This window comes from Spermophilus citellus (genome assembly GCF_964194105.1).
Source record: "Spermophilus citellus genome assembly, chromosome: 14".
Taxonomy (NCBI): Eukaryota; Metazoa; Chordata; class Mammalia; order Rodentia; family Sciuridae; genus Spermophilus; species Spermophilus citellus.
Window position 1 is genome coordinate 3,802,506 of NC_138194.1, and position 22,574 is coordinate 3,825,079.

Genomic DNA, 22,574 nt, shown 5'->3' on the forward strand with positions numbered 1-22,574 from the left:
ACAATATTTTGACTGTATATTATAAGGCTAAAAACAAAAAGTACTACACACAAATAATGTAGTCTAGTTAGAGAATTTGTTTTTCACAGGGGTGTAGGATAGCAATTCTGAAATTACATATGTGTATATTATGGTTGAGCAAACAAATAAAAATGCAATTGAACATGAGACTCTCTTTTTCACTGTTGGAGAACAAAGTTACTAAGAAAAAAGGGCAGGGCAAAACAAATGCTGTGGTACCAGAACTGGAGGGCTCAGAATGAATTTATGGATTTTTAAATTATACATGTATACAGAGAGATTCAGGTATAGATAGGAGGATTAGCATACAAAGATATATTTTTAAACTATCCACTAACAGGGCTTAGAAGTAATGACATCCTAGTAACAATGAGAACATCTAGTACCTAGATCTTGGTTTCTAGATAGTATTTTCCGATAAAAGAAATATGAATTCCATGAAGAAGTGATTGATTCTAAAGTTAGGGTAGGAAAAATACAAGATGGGTTTGAAGCTTCTTGTAGTACCAATACTCAAAAAAGCAAGTACACTTCAAAAGGATGTACCTCAAAAAGTTCTTAATGCCAAAGCTGAAACAAAACAAAGTATTAGGTTACAACTAAAGTGATAAATTAGTCATGAGTCTATACTGATATTGATTAGAAGTGAAAATATAGCTCATATAGCTAAATAAATAAATAAAACAATGAGGAAAGTATAAAATTACCATTAGAACACCATAGTAATAATTACTGCATGCAAGATCCAACAATGGATGTAAGAATATTAGATGAAAGAAAGTTAAGGAGAAAAGGTTATTTGCATATTATCAAAGTACCTCCTCCAAGATAGTTATTCATTACAAAGGGGAAAACAGTAACATTACAGTTGAGAAACCCAGCAGATATCACAAGCAATGAAGATTAACATTACCTGTAATAATGACATATTGACTCACATAACCAGGCATGAAGCACAAGATGGGCATAGCATTTTTGTGGTAGTATCAAAAATATACAGGCTTCATATAATCACAACAAACATCAGACAAATCCAAACTGAGGAACATTCTAAAAAATAACCGACAAAAGACTAAAGTATTGTCAGAGACTGGTGAAACCAAAGATGACATGACAACTAAGTACAATGTGGGATCTGGGAATGAATCTTGGAACAGAAAAACGTCATTATAGGAAAAACCAATGAAATCTAAATAGTTTATACTTTAGTTAACAGTACTGCAGCAATTTTAATTTCTTAGTTTTATAATTATATTATAGTTATGCACTATGTTAATGTTAGGGAAAGCTGAATGAGTGGTTGGTACATCGAAACTCTCAGTTTTAGAATTTTCTGTAAGCTTAAAGTTATTTTAGAATGAAAAGTTAAAAACTGTCCCCTATGACTTTAACATGAAGAGTTAAAGAGAGAAGAGGTCAGAGTATAATCTGGTTTCCCATGCCTCTCTCCACTCTCCTTGCTCCAGCTGCCCTGTCCTCTGTCAAGCACAGCCCCTGGCCTTTGAAATTGCTATTCCCCTGCCTAAACATTCTTTCCCATTTACCTGTATATTAGCCTCCCACTCTTCTTTAAGGAATATGAATTCATATCACTTTATCAGAGAGGCCTTTACTAATTTTCCTCGATAAAATACTCTCTTCCTCCAGTATGCTGTACTTCCCTTTATTCTTTTTCACAGCAGTTACTACCAAGTATGCATCTATTTATTATTGGCCTCCACCATTAAATTATGAGCTCCTGCGAGCAGGGATTTTGTCCATTTCCCTTATCATTGTATCTCTAATATCTAGAACAATAATTGTTATATAGTAGGCACTCAAAACTTCGCTGAATGAATGAATGAATGACTTATCTCAAACATCAAACCCCACAGTAAGCTTTATGGCCTGCACCTTACCCCAAACTGTCAGATGCTATTCAGAGTATCCTGTGCAGAGTTATTTGCCTGTATTTAAATGAAAGCAAAAAGACATCACAGCAGTGCCATTTTGTTATAAAAATGAAGAAAATAAATCAAGGTTAAAGGAAGAAGAAGCAAATGATAATATATTAAAGAGGAAAATGGGATACTAGTTATTTCACAAAGATGTTAGACTTTATTTTGTGTCAATTTAACGATTAAATTATTCATTTGGTTCATAATATTTTAGTTATTAACAATATTCTGAAGAAGTCATTGGATTTAAACATTTATCCATGGTTAAGATTAATAATTGATCTGCAGTTAGTTTTAAAAACTGTCACAAAGCTCCTATTCCCTTACTTTAGCACTTAACAAACTGAGACTCATTTGGAAAATACCATTACAAGGCTCTTACTGCACCTCACTACCTAGTCACATAAACAGAGAGTTGTCATGTGTTATGGACTTGACCTAGGGAACTGAGTGTTTCAGGAAGATCCCACACACTTAACTGTTGACTGATGGCAGTTTTAATGACTATGGCGAAGTTTTCTCTAGTTGTCTGTAAGAGCAAATAATCTGTAGAAACCACTGCTCACTTGTCATTTATTTGTCATTTTCCATGGTGATTATCAAAAGATAAATACTATAGTACATTAACCATAGTGTGCATAATTTATAGTGGCATTGAAGAGTAGCAACACTATCAACAGTGGTCAAGTTCCAGGTCAAAAGTATGTTATAAGGATCAAGAAAGAAAAAGTAGGGCTGCAATTGTAGCTCAGTGGTAGAACACTTGCCTAGCATGTGTGAGGCACTGGGTTCCATCCTCAGCACCACATTAAAAAAAAATAAATAAGTAAAATAAGTTTATTAAAAAAAGAAAGAAAGAAAAAGTATTACCAGTTGTTTTCCTGGTAGAAAAAGTATAAATCATAGAATATAAACACTAATATGACTGAAATAAGCATAAACAAAACAAAAAGAATTTAATATAGAATTATCTATACTATACAACTTTCATAGAATAAAAGGGATAATATTAAGATGCCTATGCATTCAAGCTTTAAGTACTGACTCAACTGACTCAGTGGAACCGCATACTCTAGAAGTTGTTTATGGATAAGCATTCTAAAAGAGAGAGAATGCAGGACTTAGGCTAATTATAAAAGACTAAAAATATAGTAAATCTTGGTAAAAATGTGTATTTTTTAATGTTAACTATGGAATTTCACATTTCAACACAACATTTACAATGTCAATGTTTGAGTTTAAATAGTCTGCTCAACTTTGGGCTAAAGGAAAGGTGACTATAAAATTCTCTGATCCAAGAGTGTAAAATTAATGTCTTAATAATATAAAGGAAGCTGAATTTTATGGGTACCATTTCATTTCCTTACAAGCACTTAGGATGTTGATAATGAAAAATAAAATAACTCTTCAGAACTTTGAATATAGGACCACCACTGATTTTTTTTAAAATTTAAATCATTTTTCCTACTCTTGGCAAATAACAAGTATTTGAGCTTTCAAGAATATTATATGTCTTTGGTTCTCTGTGATGCTCAAGTAAATTTTTGAGTTACTGAAATAGAAGCTTTAATCATTCTGTACATGCTACAAAAGAAAGCTCTAGAGAAACAAGAATTGCCCAAGGTTAGAAATTTCATCTGCTATTTAACTACAGGCCTCAGAATTAATCTATGAAAACATTTTTGGGAACTACATAAGGCATATGTTTGCTTTAGTTTGGCCAATCAAGGTGCAAACCAGAAGATATATTTATCTAACTATTTATTCCCCATCCTTTCCCCCAGTGTTGGGGATAGAACTTAGGGCCTTGCATATACTGGGCAAGTACTCTATCACTGAGCCATATAACAGGAAATACATTATGATGAATTTCCCTGACCAGTTAGTGAATTCCCCTTACAATATGTGGTATCTCAAGAGTCTTTTCAAGGTATAATTCATATTCTATCACAGAAAAAAGGTTTAGTTTGTTTCCAAACAGAAAAAAATACCTGGAGAAAATTCTGGGTAAGTGTCATATCTGAAGACCATTCAAAGAACAAATATTTCAACAGAAATGTATGTTATTTTGATAATTCCTTTTTCATTGAATCCCAGCAGCATATTAAAAGTATCAGGGGGTGGGACAGTAGATTGATATGAGAAGTTAACCAACTAATAGGGAATAAATGAATCATTTTAAATGTCAATAATTGAAGAAATAGCTTAAGTCAATAATTTAACCCTAATAGAAATGAATCAGGTATTAAAATGCAAAATATATATTTGTCATAGTTACTATATCTAATAGTTACTGCTATTGCAGAAACATGCCATATTAAATAATTTATTAGAGAAAAAATACCAAAGAAAAGCCAGTCATCAGAACAAGAGCTCAAAGACATTCTTTCAACTTCTCAAACTTAATATTTAAAGAACAATATTTTTTTTTGAGAATTTTAATATTTATTTTTTAGTTTTCGTCAGACACAACATCTTTGTTTGTATGTGGTGCTGAGGATCGAACCCGGGCCGCCCGCATGCCAGGCGAGCGCACTACCGCTTGAGCCACATCCCCAGCCCGTAAAGAACAATATTTTAAAGGAAAAACTGCTCAAACTAATTTCCTACCAAGAGATAACTTGTATGGTGAATTAATCTACTCATATTTATAAAAAGAATGTAAAAATCAAGTGAAAAAATTGCAAGTTTGATATGTAATACAATAATGGTATATTATGACATACTACAACATATAGTTTCAGACATTTCCACTACAACATATAGTTTTAGAGATTCCTTATAGTATTAAATAACATTTTAATGGAACATTTCACACAATAGTGAAGTTAAAATCTCTTTTGATATTAAAAAAAGTAATGTGTAACAATCTAGAAAATCTGGATATTAAAACATCAATGAGTTTTTGAACTGGAAGAGCTCATCATTACATTACCTTCACCACCAAAAACAAGACTACTAAAACTAATATTGGTTATCACAAACACAGCCAATTATTAAAGAGAAGCCTAAATAAATTTCTGTGGGACAGTAGAGAGAAATATTTACTCATTTATGCCTTATGCAATATTCAGTAGGTAGTAATAATTAAGGAGTTTACCTGACTACTAGTTTCGCTTAGAGCTTCCAGTATTTTTTCAACTGCTGCTTGTAGTTGACAACTAATATTCAGCATTAATTCTTCATTTTCAGGATCTATTTCAGTTCCAGCAAAACCAATCCTTATAAGGTGCTGCGATAATTCTGTTCCTTCCTCAGTTACTTTTGAACACATGCTATTATCAGTTCTTGGCATATCACTTCCAGAATAAGAGGGTATGGATCTGTGTATAACTAGAATAACAAAATGTTAAAGGCATACATTAATAACAATAATTTCACTTTAAATTTTTAAAATCAAGTCAAATTGAAATCATTTTTCAAAGTACATGTGTTTTAATAACAGCATTGGAAAATTGCAGAATTTAAGATTTGGGTTATTTAGTAATTTTTCTTTAATAAAAGTTTTGGGGTTTTTTTGGGGGGGGTACTGGGGATAAAACCCAGGGCCTTGCACATAATAAGCATGTGCTGTATTGTTGAGCTATACTCCCAACCTGATAAAAACTTTTTAAGATAACTTTTAATAGATATTTATCAAATGTCAAGCATGTAGAGTTTGCTAAGAAATGAGGACACAAAGGAGACAAAATCTGGTTCCTATTGTGAAGGACTTTACAGTATAATGAAACAACACACATAGATACATAAGGAAAAAAAAAACTCTATTGTGCAGTGGGATGTAACAGGTTATCAAAGAATAGAATAAGTGCTCCTAATTTGTTTGGAGTAACCTGACTTTTAAGCATTACATATTTGAACATTACCTGCTCTGGCTACAGATTAAAAGAAACAGATAATTTTGTAGCTTGCTATTTTTGTAAAAAGTATACTGGGAAGAAATTAGGATGATGAGCAGTGCTAATTTAACTACAGACACTGTTACCATACTATCAACATTATTGTTACATCTTACATAAGAAAATCTGGTTGACATAGGCAGATGTTAAGCTTTGCAACTGAACAGAGGAGTATTAATGGAATATGTGGAGATACATAAACTGTTAGAAATTTGGGTACAGAATTAGGGGTCATCTGTAAAAAGGTAAGAGTTTAAACACTGAAAGTGGTTACATCTGTTTTAGGAGTGATATTTAGTGAAAGGAGGAAACAAAGTTGGAGCCTCTGTATATCATAAGCTAACAAAAGAAGCCATATAAGAAATATCAGAGAGGAAAGGGATGTTCTAGAAGAGAACATTTCAAAAAGGAAAAAACTTCAGTGAAGTTATTTGCCTAGAAATACAAACAGCCAAGGATTATGCTATGAATTTAATGACTGAAAAGTCACTGTTCTCCTCAGAAAGAAGTGTTGGTACTATAAGAACAGAAACTAAATTCAGTTAAAGCAAGAGTTAGTCTATTCTTTTTAATTTTTTATACCTTCATTTTATATATAAATTTTTTATGCAGTGCTGAGGATTGAACCCAGAGCCTCACAGGTGCTAGGCAAGCACTGAGCTATATCCCCAGCCCAGTCTCTTCTTGCTTATTCTCTTATGAAGTATACTGAAGTTTACCTTGCAGGATGTGTGTGTGTAAGTTAAAAGAAACAAATAGTTATTTTTATGAATATAAAATGAAATTTTATGGTACAATATGACATTTTGTGGTACAGAGAAGCAATCAATGGTGAGAAAAAGACTGAAGATTCTGTGTTCACATGGGAATAAATCTAAAACACAAATTACAGAAAACACAAGCACAAGGTGAAACAAAGCCATTTATAAATGATCACTGGGTGTTATTTTATTTTTTATTTTTTTGGAATGGCAACAACAACAACAAAAATAGGCAATAAAGCACCTAGAAAAGATAAAGATGTCAATCAGCTTAACGTATTTTTCAGGGCTGGAGGTGTAGCTCAGTAGTAGAGTGCTTGTGCTTGCCTGGCCTGAGTGAGGTCCTAGGTTCAATTCCTAGTGCGCCTGCACACACACGCACACACACACACACACACACACACACAAATTGAAGATAGAAATTATCTGAAATAATCTGAATATGTTCCATTAAAGAAACAAATTTGTTTGTTCCTATGAAACAAAAGAGAAAGACAGCAAAATTATAATTACCCATAATGACTAGTCTGGGGGAAAAAATCTGAGGACAAAAACATGCTAACAGAAATCAAGAACAGGCAATTTGGTGAACAGAATCACTTGAGTGGTGAACCAACCACTCAGATGTATGTTGTAAACACAGCAAATTGTTGAGAGCCACAGCCCAAGGGGCCCCAGCAAACTTTCAGACTGCCAGCTGATGATTGGCTCACAGCGGCCCCAGCAACTTCTAGCTCATTGGCTCCTCTGCAGTGATGCTCATTGCGCTGTTTCCCTGCCCTTTCAGACTACAGAGCTGCTCATTGGGGGACTTTTTTTGGCTCTGCCCACGTGACCCAGCCAATCGGCCTCAAGAGCAGGAGGATTGGGGGAGGTGGAGAGGCTTGTGGTTTGGGGAGAGGCTTGTGGTTTGGGGAGAGGCTTGTGAGAAGCCGGTGGTGGCAGTTGGGCTCTGAGGGTTTTTCTTGAGGAGCTGTTTTGTTTGACGTGTGTGGTTCTAAAAATAAAGTTAGTTTCTTTTGACAAGTGGCTCCTGATTGTGCCCAGCCAGACTATGGCAGCAAATAATAGTTATTAAAGTCTTTTAGTCATATACTTTATGAATTATACCATTCATTTCCTGATGCATAATGGTAAGTTTTTCAGGTTAAAGGAGGGTGAGCAATATCATAGTGTCTTCCCAGCCTCAGTGGCTCACTGAAGACCTCTATGGTTCCAATTGGAAATCATGCGAATGAAGCTTGACCCAAGTTTCTGACAGATGAAAACTGTACTAAAAGATATGGAGTGGAGACTTAAAGAAATTTGTCCAAAGTCACATTAAGGCAGAAAAAAAATGAGGCTTTCTCATTACTAATCCAGTATTCTTTCTATAACTTCCCACTGCTTCAAAAGGAAGCTGAAGCAACAAACTTCAATCCATGGACTCCTACAGGAAAGATGAGAGCATTCTACCCCTAAACTATCACACTGCAGACCTAAAGGAAATTTTCTTTCAACAACCTAGGGAACTGATTTTTGTGAACTGATCTAATATCCACTCAGGTTCAAGTGATTTGACATTTGGCCAAAATTTCCTTTCAATTTCATAAACTAGTTTGCTTTTACGAGGAAGTGAATATTAGCACAATCATTTATTATTTTCAAGTGTTAACAAGTTCATACATGTTTAAAGCCTAAACAAGTTCAGGCTTGAAGGCTGAAACTACATCACAAGTGATACTTTAAAAAAACAAAAAACAAAAGGTGATTCACAATCAGATTAAGCCTTAATTTTTTTTATGGTAAATAACACAAATCTTTCAAAGGTGCATTTTAGTTTTTACAGAAATGCTTCCATTAAGAATGTGAAGAAATGTCAAAAGAACTTCTTACATATGGGGCATATTGTCAATATTTAAAGCCAGTATTTTCATAAAATAAATGTTTTAAATCATAAACTCTATTAATTCAATATATCCTTAAAGATGCAAACTAGGTAAGTATACCCCAGTGATATTTAATTTTATTAGTAAAAGTAACATAACCAGGCATGGTGGTACACGCCTATAATCCCAGCAACTTGGGCAGGAGAAGTATGGGAAGTTTAATAGCAGCCTTAGCAACTTAAACCAGGCTCTACACAACTTAAGATAAAAAGGGCTGAGTTACAGATTAGTGGTTAAGTGTCTCTGGGTTCAATTCTTGGTACCAAATCAAACCAAAGAATGATTTGTAAATACAAAAATATAAGATTGAGTTAATTAAATGGACCAGCAGAATTATCTGTGCCACAATATTTTACACAATATATTTCTTAACTTTGGATTGAATTTTTCTTCTAATGTTTTCTGAATAAACAGTTGATTTCAACAGTTAACATTTTTAAAGATCAATAATAATAATCAATAATAATAATCATAATCAATTCATTTATGTACAAAATGGTTGTAAGTAAAATATTAAGTATGATGTAATCTTCCCTTGAACAGTAATCTCAGTGTTTCCTTTACTAGACTATGAACTACTGTAAAACAGAGACGATACAGAAATTGCTGAATAAGTGTTTATAGAATTGAACAGATAAAGTTGCTTATAATTAACAGACTATTGTTAGATATGTTAAAATAGACACTATCTATGGATATAGATAGTGGATAGAGGATCTGCTTTCTCCAAGAAAATGAACATAAACATTATCTTCTGTGCTTGCTTGATCTCAATTACCAATTTGTCTTTATAACTCAGCATACTGCTTCTCTAAGTAGTTGCTGTTGTTTGCTGAATATTCAGTAGCCATTTTAAGAAATATCTATGAGAAATGCTAACAAAAAGGCAAAAAATATTTTTGCAATGCACAGAACATTCCTTAGAGTGTCTTTTGAATATGGAAGTCAATCTAGTACAGTTGTTACCAACAGAAGAGCAAAATTCCTCCCTAGATGATTAAGTGAAACAAATTAATTACCTTAAAAATTTTTTGGTAGTCACTTTTATAAGTTTTAGGTATTTTCAAACATTACCTAATTCTTCTTAATACATCAAGATCCATATATAGACATAATAGTCCTTCATTGAGAACTTAACCAAAAGTAAGTTAATTTGAAAAATATATCTACCTAGTTCAAAAAGAGTAAATGTGGAAGGAAGGGTTTAAAAGTCAGGATTATTTCATCTTGTATTTTACTAAAAATGGCATTGAAAATTATTTTTGAACTCACCTGAAGTGTCTTTAATTCAAATTTATTTTAAATTCCAAATCAATATTTTCTTTGTAGTTAAAATGTACTGCTGGCTAACTAGTACTTAAGCAAACCTTCTGTAATTGGAATACTTTCTATTTTTCCCAATGAAGCTTAAAAACTAGAATGTTTCAAAAATTGTAAAGCTCTGGCATTTCAGAATATTTCCCTCTACCTGGGCAGAAGTGGTTGGATGTGAAATGATAGTGAACTATAGGCTTGACCTTCTAATTTAAGAATCCAGGGCCTATTTCTCTGGAAGCACCTGACTAACCTTTCCCCTCTTTGATTTCCTGGTATCTTCTCCAGCAAAGAAAAAGGAACAGAAAAAACAAGACAGATTGGAGGTCAGCAATATGATGGTAAAAATTTAAAATAAGAGTGTACAATCATAGATATAAAAAATTGTGTTCTATATGTGTAATATGAATAGTAAACATTCTGCTGTCATATATAACAAATTAAAATTTAAAAAAAATAAAATTAAAAAAGAAATTAGAAGAAGAGCCCAACCCACACAGCTACAGGAAGATGACAGAATTAGGAAAAAAGCCATCTCATAACAGGACCTAATCTTTATATCTACACACAAAAACTGTCAAACCACTTTTCCAAAAGGAAGAAAGGACCTAACAGAGGATAGTCTTTGGTTTCTTATTATCACATTCTTCTAACTATCTCAATGAAAACTGGTGCTGGATTCCTACAAGTTCTTTATTTTAAGCTTTCCTGATTTACAGGGTGGTGATGTGGAACCTTTCCTTTATAAGTGGAGAAATGAAAGAGTCTTCTGGTTTGTGTAGGCATACCAAGGTCTATAATGGCAACTCTAAAACATTCACTTCAAATGCTATACAATAATACATATAGTGCTTGGAACAGAGTGGCTTTGTGTTTGGAGGTGCATTTGTTGAAAAATACTTGAATATTCTCTCTCCTATATATTCTATACACAGAAAAAGTGCCTTGAACTCAGCAAGATCATTTGAAGATGATTATTTCACAAGCGTATGAAACTAGTATTACCTCTTATGTGTTCCTCTTGGATAGCTGACTTTACAGATGCCTCTGATTCTGACCTCCAAATAAGGCTGACAGATGACAGGCCTTTACTAGATCTATCTAAAATCCCAAGAACATGGCGGCCAATAGTTTCTTCAACAGCTATGGTAGTCTTTACAACTTCTAAGAGGATCTTCAGATGTCTGTTATTAGTTTTCTGGAGTGCAAACCTATACAGATTAAAAAAACACCACATTTATTAAAATATTTAATCTCTTTATAAAACATTTAATCTTAAAATATTTATTTATTAAAATATTTAATCTTTTTATAGGATAAAGCCTTTGCTCACCAAAAACACAATGCAAAATATGCATTTGGTGAAAAATATCATATAGTTTTGCTCTATTAAAATAACACAATAGCACCTACAATGAAGTGCTTCTTACTCTTATTTTTTTTTAAAGTGATTTGTTTAGAAAACAAATGTATAACATTTTTAAAGGTGCATTTTATTGACCTGAAAGAAATCAAATAATTATATTTTTTAAGATAGTAATTAAATTGGAAGAAAACTTTAAGGAGACATAAAACTTGAGTTTCAAAAATTGTGGTAATACCAATATCTAGATAATTGCCTTGGTTATACTGTTCATGTTTATATATATATAAGGTTTATCTTTTTATGTTGTCAGACAACAATATTTTAATATATAATTAAGAATCCAACTAGAAAAAAAGTGGTAGTATTTGTATAATTTCTTGGTGATAAACTAGATGTTTAAATTACAAGAACTGGCAAAGACCTGCTTTTAAAAAGGCTTTCAGTGAAACTACTCAGTCAACACCACAGGAAATATCATAGGCTGTTATTATACCTGCTCCAAAGACAAAAATATCTCTAGTTACACACATTGCACTCAGCCAGTAGGAAAAAAACATATTTTCAACTAAGTAGAAATAATAGCTTGTCTTTTTAGAGATAAGAAATACATTAATCAGCCTTCAAAATATCTTAGCACTATGAACATGTTAATGCCTATATTTCCAGACTTTTTTCCTCCTCAGCTTCACTCAAAAATACATACATTTTAAAAACAAAAACTGATCATACTGGACAATGTGTTTTGTAAGCTTTCTTTTTAGCTTAACATGAACATTTTACCATGTGAAAAAATGTGCTTCCATAAATGGTGATTCAAAAGATTATATGATTAATTTTATGAATAACTAAACAACTCACTCAACAGTTTAATTCAACAGAGATACTATGGTTATAAGCTTTATATTTAATACATGTAAGATACAATAAGAAACTTTCATAGTAAGGTCCCCTGGCCTAAGAGACTTCTTTCTCAACCTCACATGTTGTTTGACACATTACCAACAATCTGGTTGAAAGGGTATCTGTTTCACAAGCACATGACAGACCTATTTTAAGATCAGGTAATAAATGGAGTAGTTTTCCTTTAGTATTTGTCAAGTGAAAGAGAGTTCTATTTTTGTATCTAGATCAAATTCTCTGCTTACATAATCAAGAATGTTTAAACATAAAACCCCAAATAATTTAGTTAGCGGGAAGTAAGGGTTTTAATTCCTTAACTTTTTTATTTTTAAAAAAAAATTTAAAAATTTTTTAAATTTATTTTATTTTTTTTATTGGTTGTTCACAACATTACAAAGCTCTTGACATATCATATTTCATACATTAGATTGAAGTGGGTTATGAACCCCCAATTTTACCCCAAATGCAGATTGCAGAATCACGTCGGTTACACATCCACAATTTTACATAATGCCCTACTAGTAATTGTTGTATTCTGCTGCCTTTCCTATCCCCTACTATCCCCCCTACCCTCCCCTCCCATCTTCTCTCTCTACCCCATCTACTGTAATTCATTTCTCTCCTTGTTTATTTTCCCATTCCCCTCACAACCTCTTATATGTAATTAATTCTTTAACTTTTATTTATAGTTTTGTTCAAGTCCTAAATTCCAGGAGTTGGATAATGTGATTAAAACTGATATAATGGTAAAAAGAAATAAAGATGAGCAAGATGTTTATTTTATATTGGCATGGTAACTCTAATTTTCATACACTGTCTTTCTTGTTTGAGTTCCATACTGACTATGTTCCTACTGATGATCCAATGGGGAAGCCAAAATCTTAGGGGCCAAATTCCTCCATGCAAGCTGAGAAAGGAGGTTAGAAGGACACAAAAGGGTTGACAGTCAGAAATTGGAAAAGGAGGAAATTAAGTTAGTAGATATTAGTTTTAATTAAAATTTTAAAAATTATTTCCATTTGAACAAAATAAATTTTAGATACTGTGCTTAATATTAATGTGGGATAATTATAGTATAATTTTGTATATTTTAATATTAACATCTACAAAATGAAGGTAAGGAACGTTTTGTTAACATTGGGTCATTAATTTATTACTTTATAAAACTAGGATATGTATTAAAATTCTCACCTGTTATGCCATGAAAGCATGAAAGAAAACTAAATGTTGAATATTTACATATGCAGTAATTTTTTTTCTCAACATAAAGAAACCAGAGAATAGCTTACACTGAATCCATGCCCATACACTGAAGGAGGAACAAAGAAATAAAGCTCACAGGTAGAACTGTTTTTTTTGTTTTTTAGGTTACAAAACAGCATTAAGAAGAATAAAATTAATCAAGAAAGGTTTGATGTCAAAACAATTCTAAACATTTAAAGTCAAGTTTATGATCAAAAATTTTATTACATAAAAAGATTTAAAAAATTATAATTTAATGTCTAAAAATTGATAATCTTTTATATATTATACATATACGGACATGTTTCATACATAGAAATATATGACATGTTTCATACACAAGATAGTATTTTTAAGAAAATACACATGTACAAGATAAAAATAAGGATGAATAAGGTTTATTACATTTGAACAACCATTTTAATTGACTTTGCACTGAAAAAATACACATTTTGTATACCTTTCACTGGACAGACTATCAGGAGGTACATCTTCAGGTTTTCTGTCCATTTCCTTTTCTTTCAACGTCTGTTCCTCAACTTCCCTTTGGTTTTCATTTTCATTCTGTTTAAGTTTGTGCAACGGCAGAGAGGACAAGACAGAAAGAAAACCTGTCATCTTAGAAACAGCATATCATTATTCTATACTGGTATGATGTGAAACAGAAAGTGCTTGAAGTAATATTTAACTACAATTTATCAAGAGATCAGCATTATCAAAAAAAGGATAAAACATTCAAGTGTAGAGATGAAAAATGTTTTAATGGCTTCAAACTAATACACTCTATATAGTATGACAATAAGGGTTGTCAGGTTGCTCCTTGGTAGAACAACAGTTTCTCCTACAGCAATGCCAGATTCAAATTATCTTAAACAGAAAGCAAGGCATTTTGACTCCACCTACCTTACATCTAAGTGATCACCAATATGTTAAACTTAGTAACTATAAAAATACGTTTCCCACCAACAATAAAGACAAACAAATCCTACTGCATTGTTGATCTACTGTTCCTAAATGCACCAAAGTCAATACTACCTGTGTTTGCGTACTGCTGCTGCACAGCTCACAACACAGCTTCTCTCTTCCAGCTAAAGACAGCTGCTTTAGTGCTTCCAACTCCTCTAAAAGCACCCTTTCTCTTTCTGAAACCAGGTTTTCGTTATTTAATGAGGATCTCTAAATAAGAAAAAAGGTCATGGAAGAATATTGATTGTGATAGAGGTAAAAAGCAGAAACATCAAGCAGATTTCTTTTAACCCCTTGGGACCAAGAGCTTGGTTCTACCTTATGATTCATATTTCATTATTAGGGATTAAAAGCACATATGAAGTTCAATGCAAAATTTGCAACTTTAGAAAAAAAAGTTATTTAAACTTAAATATTCAGGAATTTGTATAGTTCGAGTAATATTTTCTCTGTCAATTTTTGCATTGAAATTTTAGAAGAATAAATTCACAAAATGCAATGAAGAAAAGCAAAACTGATTTTTCAAATGATATATTTTATTCTCAAATATCAATTTTCCTATTATTTTATATTTAAAAAATACACGTTGTTTTTGTTTTCAAAATTAAATTCAATAAATTTGTTTTCATAAGAACTTTCATGTAAATATTTCTTGCTTTTCTGCAATAATTTTGTGAATATATTTTATATAGCAGTTGACAAGAATATAGCTCCCAAATACCATGAAATATTTAAATTTAGAAAAGAATGTTATATAAATTTGAATTTTTCTAATCAACAAGAGATGTGTCCTTGGAGAGAGTTCTAGAAACAGATTACTTCAGAAGATTTCCATTCATGATTAAAAAGATAGATTAAAGATAGATAAAGATAAACCTTGGAGATGGTAATTGGTAGACTCACGGAACTATAAATGAACATGGAAAAAGTGAATGACACAGCAGCTGTATACTCAAGTAAGTATAATATTTCCAAAACTCTCAAAGTGCTTTAGCTATGTATGGTCAATAGAATTTTAAAATTTATATTGTAGTCACATTTCCAGTGTCTGAAAGGCAGTTAAATAAAATGATAATGCACATTATACCAGTTGAGTTAAGTGTGCCTAACAAGGTCTAAAGTTGATCCCAGGAACTTCCTGATGTTAAGTATTTGTAATTTATTTGTATCTAGGAAAAATAATTTTGACTTAAAAAAAAGCCACATAAAAAATACCATTATTTCAATTGAGGAGAAAAAAGACTCTAAAGTTCCATACCTGGGCTAACTGTCTATTAAGTCTCTTAATCTCTTCTTGTAGCTGCTCCTGTTCCTCTCGATGTCGCTCCATGTGTCTCATGTGTGCCTGCCTCAACAGTTCTGTGGCCTGTTGATGTTCTTCATACTGTCGTACAAGTTCTTGCCTCATATCTTCCAACTGTTCTTCATTTGACATCATTTGTCTAGAAGCATCCATGCTTGATGCCAACATCTTACCATGAATCTTTGATAGGAAAAAACACAAGCAAAAAACTCAATCATAACAATTTTGTGGCAATTAGTCAGCATTGATATTTTAACTGAACATGAAAACAATTCTATTAACAACATAAAGCATCTGAGTTTTAGTTTTATTATTAAACAAAAGCATAAATCACTTTTTTAAAAAATTATTTTTTAGTTGTAGATGAACATAATACCTTTATTCATTTATTTTATGTGGTGCTGAGGATCAAACCTAGTGCCTCACCCATGCAAGGCAAGCGCTCTACCACTGAGCCACAATTCCAGCCCATAAATCACTTTTTTTAAAAAAGTATTTTTCTTACTTATAATTCCAAAACAACATGAAGTTAATTTATTACCACCATATATGTTATTTTCCAAAAGGAAACAGCTACTTACCAGATAGTTTAGCTAAAATCTAATTCTAACAGAGAAAAACAAAATACTCAAGATTCTTTATCCACCCCCTCCAACCCCCACCCCCTCCACTTTTTTTTCCGCCCATACTAGAGATTGATCCCAGGGCCTCACACATGCTGGGCAAGTGCTCTACCACCAAGCTACATCTCCAGCCCCTTCTCCTAATAAAGTTATAACTCCTGATATTTTATAATGGGGAAATAACATAAGCAACAACAACAATATATATATATAAAGTTTATAGGGCCAGGGTTGTGCACCTCAGTGGTAGAGCACTTGCCTAGCATGCATAAGGCACTGGGTTCAATCCCGGGAACCACATAAAAATAAACAAATAAAATATTGTGTCCATATACAACTAGAAAAATATTTTTAAAAATTAAGTTCACAAAATAAAAGAATTTTGCCTATTTAATTTTTATTCATTGGTCATCACAGTATTATAGAAAACTGCTTATTCAGAGAAAAATTATAATAAATTTTATTTGGAAATAAATACTTTACATTTATGAGTTTCTCACTCATGACAAGTCAATAGGTTCTATGAATACTTCAATCCCTTAAGATACTAATTAAAATCATTCTGCCTTGAACAGCTACAGCTAAATTAGTTTTCATAAACATTTCACAAGTTTTGCATTACATAAAAAGCTGACAGTTTTATTTGAATACTCCTCTGAACAAGATATATCTATTGTGAACACATAAAATAAATTTGAAATTCAGATAATTTTAAAAGAAGTAGAATTTATTGTTTTCTGATAAAGGCTGCAATTAGTTGGGGTAACAGATCCTCAACTAACAAGAAAAAAGAATTAGTATATAGATAATAAGATACTTTGAATTGTCTTCTTGAATTCATAGCAATTTCCTTTTATGTTCTTACATTTAATTGAGCAAATCTTTTGGCCACAGGTATTACCTAGTTATAATATAATTAACCTTCAATTAGTTTAAATAAAATTAACACAGGTATAATTTACAATGAGAACTTAACATGTACTATGTCCATAAGACAACCAAGAATACTATGACCTGACTTATTTTATACTTCACACCAATATTGTTTCACTTAATCAAATACCTTATAATTAATAAAACACATTAAAGTCAAGACTGGACTTCATACTTTCATTCTCTATTAATCAGCATTATTGCTACTGTTTTAAACTGAAGATATTTTTATAAGTTTTTCTTTTTTATATTCAAAGAAGCATACTTACAGATTCGCTAACTATAAATGTTTTGTCTTTGGAAAACATTTCTTCTGAAATAGTTAGTTGGTGGACATCTGATTCTACTATATCATCAAGATGATCACTGTTTGGTAACAGAACTTCTCCATCTTCTCCTAACTCTTTACTAAGTGGCTTAAATTCTTCTTTAAATTTCATGTCCAATGCATCAGAGGTCTGAAGATCAATTTGATCCTGAGATAATTTCATTTCATTAAAATAATGTTTTTCATTTTTCTGACAGAAAGTAAGTGCTTGTTTTGATGACATAGTATTTTCTTTTCCCTTTGATAGTCTAGATAGTTCAGTTTGGTGAGCAAATGCAATGCTCATTGACACAATGACCTAAAGAAATCAATCAATCAAACAAAAAGGATTAGATTTATAAATACCAGCTGGATTTAAAAAGTGGGTCATTCATTATTCAAAATTATATGAATTAGAAAAAAGCCTGGCCTCATAGTTTTAAAAACAAAAATAAATCCTCTGATAAAGTGATACAGAGATAGGCTATTTTTCAATAAATTTAACATCAAAGTGTTTTACTGCCTGCCTTTTAAAATAAAACAAGCAAAATTTTTCTAACTATAACATCAATAAATGCTCAGTACAAAAATAAAAAAAATAAAAGTCTTTATATTTCTTCCTTCCAAAAAAATTCACTTGGCCATGAGTGATAATGTTCCGTGACAATCCTCCATCAGTATCTGTAGTTATTATCTAACATTACAATAATTTATCAGGGTAATACAACCACTTTTTCTCTTCATAACTTTTCCCTCATTTTTAGAATGCCAAACTCCTTCACAAGGTAACTATTTACAATGTAACACATATATAAAAACTTGTGGCATTCTGAAAAATTGTAATTACTATTCTATATCAAGAAAAAAACGTTCTTCTCAATGAAAAGCACCGCAAAACATTCTATGAAGCAGCAATTATAGTTGATGCTGTTATACAACTGTTTGGTGGACTATATGTGAAACTTACAAATAAAAACAAAGTACATACCATCAATAAAATCTATGCTTTTTTTGACAGTTCAAAGATCAAGAAAATGTATAAACCAAGAAAATCTTCCAGATAAACTATAAACTTACCTTAGCTATTTCTTCTTCTAATCTTTCTTGGTATTGTTTTTCCAACAATTTAACCATATTTGTTTCTTGTTTCATTCCACATTCATTAGAAAACTAAATTAAAGGGTGAAATATGACAATTTACATTGATTTTATACCATTAATTTTAAGGATGTACTCATTATTCTAAAAATATCACTATTTTTGGACACTTTCAAATAAAAATAAATTTCAGTTATCTTTAACTAAAAATATTAATCTAATAATCCTTCGAAATAATTACACTTATTATAAACTTAAAGATGCAAAGAGAGAAATATATTTACATATCTGTAATTATTAGCATAAATTCTAGGGTGGGTTAAGGATACTTAAATATAATTAATAAGACATATATATATATATATATATATATATATATATAAATGTATATTTATTTTAAGTAAAATGTTAACAAGTGGCTATGTTTGATAATGAAATTATGAGCAAATTTTCTTCTTGGTATTTATTAAAAGAACACAATTTTCCACATACAAATTATTTTTATTAAAAAAATAAATTTTCTTTTAGAAATGTAGATATACTGTCAACATGAAAGTATTTGTTTATTTACAAATTATCTGAATTTCATCCAACAGACATTTAATAAGGGATGAGTGTGGCTCATATCTCTTCTTAATATCCAGAATGAGAAAGGGCAATAGGCAGTGATTTTAATTTTTACTAGAATTTAGAATTATTGAGTGAAGATGAAGATGCAGTTGGGGGTTTGAAAAAAGTTTTGAATAATACAATGTTGAGGAGAGGAAGAGAGTGGTTCAGTGGCAAGCACAGTAAAAAAAAGGGCTTTTCTATCATTACTTCTGTTGGAAGATGGCCTGATCCATTATTCCAGCCCTAGCACCTTGGATTTTAGGGAATCCTATACACCATTCTGAAGATACCCTCTGCTTCCATAAGAGGAAGAAAAGACTATGTTGGCCATGGTACTGAAGCTGATTTATTACACAGTTCATAAAGAAATGTTACAAAGAAAAAATTTAAACTGTAACAAGGAAGGAAAATTCTCAAATTTAACTTTCTCTGTGTTTTTCCTATGCTATGAAAATATTTCTATAGACATTCTGAATCTTTTACATAAGGTATTATCCTCATGCTTTATGCTTAATCTTAGCCAAATATTTACTACATAATTACAAAACTGAAGACATAAAACTGATAGTAAGAAAAAAGTATCAGTGTACATAACTGTTTAAAAATGAAGATTAAAAATAACATACCTCTACTGCATGATCAATATTCTTTTTTAGACAACTTCCAGGATGTACTACTGATTTCTGTACATCAGATTCTTTAATTACCACTGAATCAACAGAGAAGCTGAATATAAATGAAAAAGTATAAAAAAATTAGTGTATGTGTTTTATCCAAAGTTTCTACCATGCATAATGTGTACTGAGGCAGTGGGGAGACAAAAATGATAGTTCCCCCAGGGTTACAAGTATTGTAACATAAAACATTTTTGACTAAGTTTTCCATTTAAAAGTAACAATGAATATTATGTCATTTAATGAATTTCAGTATAAATGTATGATAAAAAATTTATTATGTAAAAAAACATTTTTAATAAGTCTTTTAAAAATAACATCTTAGATATGCTTATATAGCAACAGTGTACATAATATAATATACTATATACACTGATACTACACACTACTTATATACCTAAGATATATGATACATATTATTCATATTACATGGATATCTAAATTACACAGACACAAAACATATAATAATATAGAATAGATTATATTGGATTAAATATATTAAAAGAGCCAGGTACAGTGGTGTGTGCTTGCAACTCCAGAAATTTGGGAGGTTGAGGCAGGAGGATCAAAAATTCAGGACGAGCCTTAGCAATTTAGTGAGACTCTCTTTCAAAATAATAAAAAAAAGGGTTGGAAATGCAGGAAGATGGCTGAATAAAGTATTTGCTTCCCTGACAGATCTGTGGAGTGAACCAAGAAAAGCAGAAAGGCCACTTTTCAACAAGATGGGTGGGTGAATAGTCCAGAACTAGGAAGGACTTAACTGGAATTTAATACTGGATACTCAAAACAGATCATGGACTCAAGAGATCTTGTATAATAAAATAAGGGGGAAAGATCCCCAGCTCCACAGCTGTAAAATAGCTGGAAGTACAAACCAGAATAATCCCTATGTGAATGTAGTAAAGCAATAAAGGAACTAAAGGAACCCCCATTCCTAGGAAAATGGAGGTGTTTTGCGGTATGGAGAGCTTAAGAGCTCAGAGATACTGCTCAAAAAACAAAAAACAAACAAACAAACAAACTAAAAACCTCAGTAAGCTGTGCTGCACAGCATCTGTGTACAGGAGGGAAGCCACCAGCTTTCTTAGCGGCATGCATGGAGGACAGCAGAAAGAACCATTGCAAAGCAGTGGCTGGGGGGCCTGCAGCTAGGTGAGTCAATTATTGGCAGACCAAAGTCTGGCCCCCAAAATGTGCAAGGCAAACCTATGCTGTGTGATAGAGAGTGTTCCAAAGTGAGAAAATCAAGCATGGAGGGATATTTACACAGGAGAATACTGATCAAGGAAACCCACCTGGCTTTCCCCTCCCAATCCAATCAGCTGCTTGCAGTACTGGATGGAAGAGAAGTGCCTGACTGTGAATTTGAAAGGACAGGCAATGGAGAGATCAAGTTTGGAGACCAAATGATGACCAGGGTTCATGGGGTCTGCAGGCAAAGTAGTGGGCTAAGAACAGATTCCTATATCACATGTGTAGAACCTAAAGGAGGTTCCCAAGGTGCAGTCTTCCAATGTGGACAGACAATTGCTGAGCCTTGGAGGTGTGATGACTTAAAATCTTCAGACCAATAGGCACGCAGTGAAGAGATTGGAACGTACCTAAGCCTACACCTTGGCTCTAGTAGTTCCGCTTCCAGGACTAACCCTCTCACCCTAGCAACCCTAACTACCCTGAGGGTAGAGCTAGCATCAAACTCCAGACAACATACCTAACTGCTCAGAAGAGAAGCTGAGAAACTTTTGAACTGCCATGGAAAAAAGTGTTCAATTTTTCATCCAGATTCCTTTTTTTTTCTTCTCTCACATGTCTACCATTTTTGAAACCAAGTATTTTTCATGGATCAGTTTACTGAGGACTGGGATATCTGAATACTACATTACAGTTTTGTCGTTTAATATTTTCTTTTAAAAATTTAAGTCCTCCCTTCATTCTTCCTATAATTTTTTAACTTCTATCTTTTCTGATCCTTCCTCATAAACATCACACCCTACATGACTTTTGTTCTCTCTTTGTCCACCAATGGAAACTGTAAACTTTTTTGCAAACTTACTGTTTATGTTGCAGACAATAATTGAACACATCATTTCAGTTTAATGGAACAAAACTGTGGATGCCTTAATAGGAGCTATTTGGTTTAAGGCTGTATATTGTTTGTATTGGGTGCAGTTATTATTTGTCTCTTCCTTAAAGGTGAGGTACTAGAAATCTTCAGGGACACTATGAATCTACAGGGTAGAAACTGTACTGCCTGAAATCCACACTGCTAGAAGGGCAGACATAAGAACAACATGAGAAAACAATGGAACAAAGTGGCCCAAACAAACCAAGATGATCCAATAATTAAACCCATAGACAACACAGTAAAAGAAATGTAGAAAAGGAGTTTAGAAAGTACATATTAGACTGACCTGGTACATAAAGAACGATATAGGGAATAAAATCAGAGATAAATTTGAGGAGGTAAAAGATCATTGCAGAGGCAGAGATTCTCAGAAAATGACAACAACAACAACAACAACCCCAGAAATCTTCAAAATGAAAAATCAATAAACCAATTAAAAATTCAATGGAAAGTATTATCAATAGACTACACCATTTGGAAGATAGAACCTCGGGCAATAAAGACAAAATATATAATTTTGAAAATAAATTTGACTACACAGGGAAGATGGTAAGAAACCATG

The 22,574-nt window shown here is 32.1% G+C and overlaps 1 protein-coding gene across 1 annotated transcript in view; it reads right to left on the reverse strand.

Moving 5' to 3' along the window:
- Nucleotides 1-22,574, reverse strand: part of LOC308633208 (A-kinase anchor protein 9-like) — a 125,195-nt gene that overhangs the window by 57,501 nt on the left and 45,120 nt on the right. The window contains exons 11-18 of the mRNA XM_081265743.1: nt 19,837-19,936; nt 18,578-18,670; nt 17,463-17,819; nt 15,593-15,817; nt 14,404-14,544; nt 13,829-13,932; nt 10,866-11,071; nt 5,059-5,291 (exon numbers count right to left, since the gene is read on the reverse strand). Of these exons, the coding sequence (XP_081121869.1) occupies nt 5,059-5,291; nt 10,866-11,071; nt 13,829-13,932; nt 14,404-14,544; nt 15,593-15,817; nt 17,463-17,819; nt 18,578-18,670; nt 19,837-19,936 (1,459 nt within the window). The remainder of the gene's footprint in view (nt 1-5,058; nt 5,292-10,865; nt 11,072-13,828; nt 13,933-14,403; nt 14,545-15,592; nt 15,818-17,462; nt 17,820-18,577; nt 18,671-19,836; nt 19,937-22,574) is intronic.